The sequence below is a fragment of the Pogona vitticeps genome, chromosome 2, assembly GCF_051106095.1.
Source record: "Pogona vitticeps strain Pit_001003342236 chromosome 2, PviZW2.1, whole genome shotgun sequence".
Lineage (NCBI taxonomy): Eukaryota > Metazoa > Chordata > Lepidosauria > Squamata > Agamidae > Pogona > Pogona vitticeps.
In genome coordinates, this window is record NC_135784.1 from 198,191,568 (window position 1) to 198,201,459 (window position 9,892).

Sequence of the window (9,892 nt, forward strand, 5' to 3'; positions counted from 1 at the left end):
AGGTGGCTCTGGGAGAGTCATGGTCTCTCCCCCCCCCCCCAAAATGGCTGTGAGAACAAAATACAAGGTAAACCTCAAGAGATAATTTGGCAAAGAAGGATGGTTTCAGATTTAATAGTTAAAGAGAAGGTCTATGCCCTGGGAAGGGAAGGAAGTCTCCTGCAGTGGTCCTGAGAAACTCATAATTTTGTCTGCAGGAGGATGTTTGCCTGCTATTGTCACAAGACAGCCAGGACAAGACTTTCTCAATACTGTACATGCTCCACCCTCAGCCTATTCTCTATCCCGGGTCTTCTCTAAGGCCACTAAACTGTGGGTGGCACTATACCATCTACTAGACACACCAGCCCTCATTCACACAAGCACAACAATAAATTAAAGAAGATTAAAACGGGAAGATTTACAGATGACAACTGATCTGCAGTGATTTAATATCAGAGAGAGAACTTTCATGCCTCATTGAACAGAGAGCCCTTTCCAGCAGAACTGGGTTTCCTGCAACCAGACAAGCCAACGCTTAGCCACGCACGTGGGAATGAGCCATCATCGACAACACCGCAGGCGCCTGCTCCCAAGTCCTTTCAAACACACGGAAATCGGTCCCCCGAGCGGCCACCAAAGAGTGCCCAGGAAGCAAGTGCCTGGCACGCACGTGCGAACCTGTGCAGGCAAGGGTCACACGTGCTCGGGCGAACCAGACCGAGGGGCTTTTTAACCCTCTTGGCGCAAACGTGTCACAGGCCGGTGACTTACTTTCTCCTTCTTCGCGCAGGAGGCGCCGCCACCGCCGCCGCCCTCCGCTGGCTCCGCGCACTTGTTGAGCTTCTTCTGACCGGGCCCGGCGCTTCCCGGAGGGCTCCAGGTGATGGGCCCGCCGCCGCCGGCGCCGGCGCCACTACCCGCTTTGCAGGCTTCGTTGCTCTCTATTTTGATCAGCCGGTGCTTGGGAGAGATGTACTTGACGGCCGCGCTCTCCGGCGGGGTGGCGGCTCGCCGCTCGCTCTGGCTGCGGAAGAGCTGAGGCGACGCGGAGGCGACCGAGGTGACAGTGGAGGAGGACGACGAGGCGGCGGCGCTGCTGCTGCTGTGGTTGCTGCCGCCGCCGCCTCCACTGCTGCCTCCGCCGGTGCTGCTGCTGCTGCCGCTGCTGCTGCCGCCGCCGCAGCAGGACGGGGACGAGAAGGGCTTGGGGCCGCCGGGCTCGGCCAGCAGCTCCTCGGGCGCGCAGTACTCGGCGCGGCAGAGCGCCCGGAGCTTGCGCAGCGACGAGCCGGGCCCGCTGTAAGGGTCCTCGAAGTCGCGCTCCTTCTGCGCGCGGTAGGCGCGGAGCAGGTCGCTGGTGTCGTGGCGGGGGAAGCAGGGCGACGTGTGGTGGTGGTGGTGGTGGTGGTGATGGTTGTGGTTGTGGTGCCCTCCGCCTCCCGCTACCGCCGTCCCGTTGCGCTTGTCCCGATAGTCCGGCCGGGGCGGCTGCGGGGGGCTCTTGGTCTTGTTATTCCCCAGGCTGAAGTACTTGTTCAGCCATTTGGCCATGACGGCGCCGCGAGGAGGAGGAAGGAGGAGGAGGAGGAGGAGGAGGGCGCCCGCCCGCCCGCCCGCCTCCTAAGGGGCTCCGCCGGCGCCCATGAAGACCCGCCGGACTGCGCTGCTGCTGCTGGTGGTGGTGGTGCTTCGCCGCCGCCGCCGCCTCCTCTACCGCCGGGCGCTCCCTCGGCTCTCCTCCGCCTCGGACGGCTGCCACAGCCGCTCCAGTCCCTCCATGGGACCCGGCGCCCCTGCCCCGCCACCAACTTTTCCTCACGAGGCGCTTTTGCGCGCTCGCCGGGCGCGCGGGGGAAAAGCCCTCTCTCTCCCGCCGACCCTCCCGGCGGGCTTCGTCAGCTCGGCTCGGCTCGGCTCAAAGGCGCCGCTTTCCTGCCTCCCCTGAACTTTGCCGAGTTGCCAGCAGGACCTGACGCACGCAGGCTTGGGGTGACGGCAGCTCCTCCTCCGCGCTTCGGCTCCTCCCTGGCGCCCTGCCCTTCCCTTCCCTTCCCTCCTCTCGGCGGCCGTGCCCGGGCTGCCCTAGCCAGGCTTCCGAGGAGACGCTTTGCCAGTGCTCGCCGCCGCCGCCGCCTCCCGCGCCTCTCCAGCGCTCGCTCGCTCGCTCGCTGGCTGCCGGTAGCCGGGCTGGAGCTCAGCCGTCGCACCGGCGGGGAGGCGCCTGTGCGCCGAGAGTCCCTCCGCCCTCCTCACGGCGGCGGGGATGGGAAGAGGCCGGACCAATGAGCGGCGCGGGTGCGCTTGGCCTCCCGGCAGTCGCGTTGCTCCGTCGCTATTGTGAGAGAGGGATTTCCAGCAGATCCCCAAAAAAGGGGGCCGGCGCCCCGCGCCCACGCCGACGGCCGCTCAGTCTTTGTCGGGCGGAGCCTCCGTCCCCGAACTGGAAAGACTCGCGACGGAGAAGCAGCACAGGATAGGAGTCTTGCCTGTTCAGTTATCTCTCTCTCACACACACGCACACAGAGGCCACCTGTGTCACCCTCCCCACCCCACCCCACCCGGTGAGCGCTCGAGCCTTTCTACCGCTCCTGATGCGCACGTGTGAAAGGTAGACTTGCCAGGTTGCACCCACGAGTTGGGGGCGTTTAACGCAGTAGACGGCCCTGCGGGAGGAGGGATGTTCCGCCACCGCACCTGTTAAACATCCTGTGCCTTTCTGTGCCACTGGTAAAGGGAGGCGATCTAAAGGGCAGATTTTAATCTTCCACCCCTTTCGGTTACCTCAGAACTGCACATCTCTGGGAACCACGAACTACGCAAGTGCCACTTTGACCAAGCGAACAGGCACCTGCGCTGCTCCTTGAGGTAATTCTTCCTTCCCTGTAAGTGTGGGCAGCTGTCACAGGGCTGGTTTATTTTCATTTTCTTGCCCCTTCTGGACCTCCCGTGAAGTTAGCAGAAAGGGAACCAAGCCTTGCTTTGGAGGGACTGGCTGGCTAATGGTCCCTCATCACCTTGGGCAACCTCCTCTCAGCCTGTGATCCCATCTTCTGTCTGTGAAATGGGGGGTCACAGCGAACAGGCAACTTCACAAAGTTGTGGTAAAAACAAAAAGATAGCTGGGATGCGAATCGGTGTGTACAGTAAACTGTCACGAAAAATGCATGTGACGTGACATTTGCCTTTTCTACATAAACCCAGCCTGACTCCAGGCCATGGTTGAAGGTTCAAGAAGCAGCCTACTGTGAATGGATGTCCTGTGAAATGTGCAGGACTTAATACCCTCCTGATCTACAAACCACAGGCATAGCCATAAGGAAAAAGATGACAGTTCATTTAGAATAAACAAGGAATTGCCATTATTCCAGTGACTGCTTGGTCTTCAGTACAGTATGTTCTTACGTTAGTTTATCCAGTTAAGGAGAACATGGGCATCCACAGAACATTCAGAACACGGGGAACATGCCTCATATTGAGCCAGGCTGCTGGTTCAGTTATCCTCAGGATTCATCTGTGAGCCTCCAGGGTTCTCAGAAAGCAGTTTTCCCAACTGTAACCAAGGACGCCAAAGAATGAACATGGGAGCTTCTGCCTGCAGAGTACATACCCTGCCACTGAGCTGTGACTCTCCCCATTATAATTTGCCCAGGATAGCAAAAACAGAAACATAACCCTTTTACAGACATACCTGCTGTACTTACATTGGTGTTTTTCAGGATTTATAAAGAGAAAAGCAGCAAGGAGCTCTGTAAACACACAATCACAGCTGTCCAAACGCAGTTTTCCGCTACATCTCTCTCTCTCTCTCTCTCTCTCTCTCTCTCTCTCTCTCTCTCTAGCTTTAGGGATACATTATCTCTTTTTCACTCTTCATGTTCAGCAGGACCCACTGACATACACCTGGCAGATGGCATTAATCATCCCTCAGAGTGGCACTCCTAAAGGAATGACAGCAAATCAAATTTGGCTGGGAAGTGACAGTTCCATCTGCAATGGCCATTGAACCGGGGGATGAAACTGAACAGCAAAGGGGCCTGTAGAGCTTTTCAGGGATGGACTCTGATGGGAGGGAGAAGACTGCAGACAGCCAGGCTTAAAAGAAACTCTACTCATGTCCCATTGGTAGAAACAAGATAGGTGGGAAGGGAAGGAAGATGAGAATGAAAAGGAAAAAAAAGATCAGTGGAACAGTTGTCAAAAAAACAGATCCAGAAGTGGAATAATAATTTGCAGACAAGAAAGACACTTAAATGGATTTCCAGATGCTACCTCTCACTTTTCCTATCCCCCCCACCTTTATAAGAATGCTTTTTGGATCCTAATAGACACCTCCTATTTCATTTGCAGATGACCTTTCCTCCTTTTCTTTTGCAGCCTGATTCTGGCCAGTATCTTGAAAAGCACACTGAGTTTTACTCAGTGATAATTCCATATGGGCTCACTTTTTATGGATGTTCAGACCTCTGTCATTCAAACTCTGTCATGCCGCTTTTCAGATTGCTTTTTCCTCTCACACATACAATGCACTGCAGCATCTCTAACAATGTTGTTTGCCTTTTAGGGTTAATGTCACCTCAATCGGAGCTGCCTCTTTTTCCTTCCCATCATTCCCCGGGGCTTCTCTGTCCCTGACAATGAAATGATCGAGAGCTCTTCTTGATGGAATGAAGCTCATGCTGCTGAGATAATGCTCCTCCATGGTGTGCTAAGGCAGCATTAAGACTTCATGAAACACAACTGAAAACCAAAAAGGCATACATGTTTAAAGCCAAAGTGAAAGCAGCACGGCTATAAAACAAATGAGAACCCAATATAGATACAAAGAGTCTGGGGAAAGGATGTGAACTGTGCCACAATCCATTCCAAACTCTTGGGCTAGAATCATTTTGGGAGAAACTGTGCATGGAAGAGTAATCATGAAAGCAGTTCCTTTCTTTGGCTGAAGTCCAATGTATGACTGAGCACTGGTCATGGAATTGGTTGTGCAACCAATAGCTTAACTGATGACATGATGAATGCCCCACCAAAGAGAGGAACCTCTTGCATGACTGCCTTCCCATGTGTTGATTTTCCCAACAGGATTCTGGCCTTGAGCAGCAAAGAGTGACCTCTTAGAACTACAGCTGCATGAGTGGTATTCCAACCTATGTTTCTCCAAGGTATTGTTTGCTCAGGAGTTGTGCTCTTTTGAGTCTAAGATCCAAATATGCTTTGGGTATTTTTTTATATCCATCCCCTGCAGAAATAGAGGGCACAGATCCTACCCAAGAAGTGTATGCACAAGGGCCACAATGTAAATGGAGTATTAAAATAGGTAATAAGAGATCACAATGTGAACTAATTAGCAGTTGCTAATAAAAGACCTTTCCACTTGGATTCTGGATCATGGTGCTGTGGGTAACACAATTTGTCTTACTTTGAATAAGTTCATACAAATAGCTTTTGGCTATAGATTGGCAAATAGAAGGGGAAGATATGGAGGCAGTGACAGATTTCATTTTCTTGGGCTCCATGATCACTGCAGATGGTGAGAATACTTTGGCCATCTCATGAGAAGAGAAGACTCCCTGGAAAAGACGCTGATGTTAGGAAAGTGTGAAGTCATGAGGAGAAGAGGACAACAGAGGATGAGTTGGTTGGACAGTGTCATCGAAGCTACCAGCATGAATTTGACCAAACCCCGGGAGGCAGTGGAAGACAGGAGGGCCTGGAGTGCTCTGGTCCATGGGGTCACAAAGAGTCGGACACAACTAAATGACTAAACAACAAGAAATAGATAGTTATGCTCTCTGGCCATCTGCACTGCGCTTAGGTCCCACTCAGTGCAGCACAAATGCACAGGGCTGTATGAGTGGTGCTGGCATAACAGCTTGGCAGCTTTAAGAGTCTTGAGAAAAACAACTGGTTTTGTTAAAGCATAAGCTTCTGTAGTGTAAAGTCTGCTTCATCACATGCATCACTATGCCACAATAAAACTGGCTAGTCCTTAACGTGTCGGAACTGCTCTTTCTTTTATATAAGAAAATACAACCAAATCTCGAAAAAGAATTATTTTAATACAAAGAACAGAAACAGTTTTGTGTCAGTGCAAAACCTAGAATACATTGCAGGACTGTGGGCAGTGATTGTTTTCAGATGTTTTATGTGCGTTGCTGGGGCTCAGCTACACAATCAGCGCACCACAAAAGTGGCAATGAAAATACTCCCATCCCACCTCCCAAGTAAGCTTTCCATCATCACATTCAGGATTACCTGCTTTCTCTCTTGAGTTCAGGACTTTGTGTGCTTCCTCATCCCAGCTGGCAGCCGCCAGAAATACAGAGCTGAGGCAGAGAGATTCACAATATGGCTATCTTATAGATTGCACCTTTCTACTGTGCTTCTGCTTCAGTAATGCTGGACCGAAAAAAAAGTAGGGAGAAGGAGATCTTCCTTTTCCCTTGGAGCCTCATTAGATGTAGTGGTGGCTCTGGGAAAGCCACCCCCACCCCACCTCCGGGTGGCTTGGTGTTGGAAGCTGATTTGTGGGTCATTGGTTGGATGGGCATTTGGAGAGTAATGGAGGATTTGGATGTGAATTTTGTCAGCTTCTGACCAGACACTGTTGTGTTCCCAGTAACCTGTTGGGATCCAGTGTAGCTAAAAAGCAAGCTCTGAATAAATCAAGCTGTTTCCTCTGCTGCAGGGGAATACATCTTGGTTTGTCCAAAGATGGGGAAAGTTAATTTTTGGACCACTATCTCAAAAACCTAACACTTCTCACCTGTAGGTTTACCAGACAATCCAGTCGTTGGAAAGGTTACCTGTATCTGTGAGATGTACGCTGTAATCACGGTCATGCTTACCTTGGCCACTAGGAGGAGTTTTGTAGAGATGCTTGATTCTGCGTCTACAATCATGGAGTGCCTGGATGTGGAGGGACAGAAAGGGTAGCTTTGCTCTAGAATGCATTGTTTGTGACTTTTTTAAAGAAAGAGATAGCACATGCTAATTTAGTTAAAATAAACAGATAAATCACATTCAATCAATCAATCAATCAATCAATCAATCAATCAATCAATCAATCAAAACTCTTAACGGGGTAACCCCAGTAGGTTTGGTGTACCTCCCTAGATGCAGAAGTTCAAACATAGTTACAGAGAAGACCTTGCTCCAGATTCTAGCCAGTTACTTTATAGGAAAATGGGATGTGGAACAAAGCTTTTTGATGCAGGAGAATAATCAAGAACATTCTGGATATAAGACATTGCATAAAGAAGGAAAGGAAAACATTTGGATTGATGCCATCTATTCACACACACCCCAGACAGCCACAACCAAGTACAAAATAGTAGTGAGGGTGGGCTCAGATGCAAAATGTTGGCTCAGAAAGTGAAGCTGACTACCTTTGCACCGCATAAACCATATTGGTTGATAATCTGCATATACAAGTAGATGTCTTTCCACATCATTATAGATCACAAATTCGAATGTCCTATTTTGGATTTTAAAATACCATTTTGGCTGTTGCTGTTATAGAACCACTGTAAATTAGAAATCCTTGCACATCCACTTGTGTCATAAAGTGTGCATGTAGGGACTGCTTAAATTGGAAAAATAAATATATTGAGGTTTAGTGGGATGGGGAGAATGCATTTTGCTTTCTGTCTAATCAGTAAATAAGTAATTGAGTTAAATCTGCAGTAGCTGAAATTTCCAGTGTTCTTTCCTGTTTAATGCAATGTCTTTTTCTTCAAGATCAGCCTCACAGAACAGTCATAGTAGGACTTCCAGGTATAAGGATTGCAGCCTCAAGTCTTCCTGAAAATTTGTTTTACACTACATTAGGCCTTCAAGCCCCTTCACGGATTGCTGCCTTGTCGTGGCGAAGGGGCTTGAGTAACTCAGAGAAGCTATGGGCTATATGCCGTGCAGGGACACCCAAGACTGACAGTCATAGTGGAGAGTTCCGACTAAACGCAATCCACCTGGAGTAGGAACTGGCAATGCCACTCCAGTATCTTTGCCAAGAACGCCCCATGATCAGAAACAAAAGGCTAAAAGATATGACGCTGGAAGATGGGCCCCTCAGGTCGGAAGGCGTCCAACATGCTACTGAGGAAGAGTGGAGGACAAGTACAAGTAGTTCCAGAGCTAATGAAGTGGTTGGGCCAAAGCCAAAAGGACACTCAGCTGTGGACGTGCCTGGAAGTGAAAGGAAAGTCCAATGCTGCAAAGAAAAATACTGCATAGGAACCTGGAATGGAAAATCCATGAACCTTAAGAAGCTGGATGTGGTCAAACAGGAGATGGCAAGAATAAACATCGACATCCTGGGCATCAGTGAACTAAAATGGACAGGAAAGGGCAAATTCAGCTCAGATGATTATCATATCTACTATTGTGGGCAAGAATCCTGTAGAAGGAATGGAGTAGCCTTCATAGTCAACAAAAGAGTGGGAAAAGCTGTAATGGGATACAATCTCAAAAATGATAGAATGATGTCAATACGAATATCCAAGGCAGAAGAAAGATGTTCTTCTCATTCTAGGGGACTGGAATGCTAAAGTAGGGAGCCAAGAGATAAAAGGAACAACAGGGAAGTTTGGCCTTGGAGTTCAGAACGAATCAGGGCAAAGGGTAATAGAGTTTTGTCAAGAGAACAAGCTGGACATCACAAACACTCTTTTCCAACAACACAAGAGGCGACTCTATACGTGGAAATCACCAGATGGGCAATATCGAAATCAGATTGATTATATTCTCTGCAGCCAAAGATGGAGAAGCTCTATACAGTCAGCAAAAATAAGACCTGGAGCTGACTGTGGCTCTGATCATCAGCTTCTCATAGCAAAATTCAAGCTTAAACTGAAAAGAGTAGGAAAAACCACTGGGCTACTCAGGTATGTATAATCTAAACCAAATCCCTTATGAATACACAGTGGAAGTGAAGAACAGATTTAAGGAACTACTGTAGATTTGGTGGACAGAGTGCCTGAAGAACTATGGATGGAGGCTCGTAACATTGTACAGGAGGCAGCAACAAAAACCATCCCAAAGAAAAGAAAATGAAAGAAAGCGAAGTGGCTGTCCAACAAGGCCTTAGAAATAGCAGAGAGGAGAAGGGAAACAAAATGCAAGGGAGATAGGGAAAGTTACAGAAAACTGAATGCAGACTTCCAAAGAATAGCAAGGAGAGACAAGAGGGCCTTCTTAAATGAACAATGCAAAGAAATAGAGGAAAATAACAGAAAAGGAAAAACCAGAGATCTGTTCAGGAAAATTGGAGATATTAGAGGAACATTTCGTGCAAAGATGGACATGATAAAGGAAAAAAATGGAAGGGACCTAGCAGAAGCAGAAGACATCAAGAAGAGGTGGCAAGAATACACAGAGGAATTATATCAGAAAGATTTGGATATCCCAGACAACCCAGACAATGTAGTTGCTGACCTTGAGCCAGACATCCTGGAGAGTGAAGTCAAGTGGGCCTTAGAAAGCCTGGCTAACAACAAGGCCAGTGGAGGTGATGCCATTCCAGTTGAACTATTTAAAATCTTAAAAGATGATGCTGTTAAGGTGCTACATTCAATATGCCAGCAAGTTTGGAAAACTCAACAGTGGCCAGAGGATTGGAAAAGATCAGTCTACATCCCAATCCCAAAGAAAGGCAGTGTCAAAGAATGCTCCAACTACCGTACAATTGCACTCATTTCACACACTAGCAAGGTTATGCTCAAAATCCTACAAGGTAGGCTTCAGCAGTATGTGGACCGAGAACTCCCAGAAGTACAAGCTGGATTCCGAAGAGGCAGAGGAACTAGAGACCAAATTGCTAACATGCGCTGGATTATGGAGAAAGCCAGAGAGTTCCAGAGAAACATCTACTTCTGCTTCATTGACTATGCAAAAGCCTTTGACTGTGTGGACC

General features: G+C 49.1%; 1 protein-coding gene across 1 annotated transcript in view; it reads right to left on the minus strand.

The window, feature by feature from the left end:
• SHB (SH2 domain containing adaptor protein B) overlaps positions 1-2,150 on the minus strand; it is a 175,672-nt gene extending 173,522 nt beyond the window's left edge. The window contains exon 1 of the mRNA XM_072991910.2: positions 754-2,150. Within this exon, the coding sequence (XP_072848011.2) occupies positions 754-1,533 (780 nt within the window). The 5' untranslated portion in view covers positions 1,534-2,150. The remainder of the gene's footprint in view (positions 1-753) is intronic.
• Positions 2,151-9,892: the final 7,742 nt, after the last annotated feature.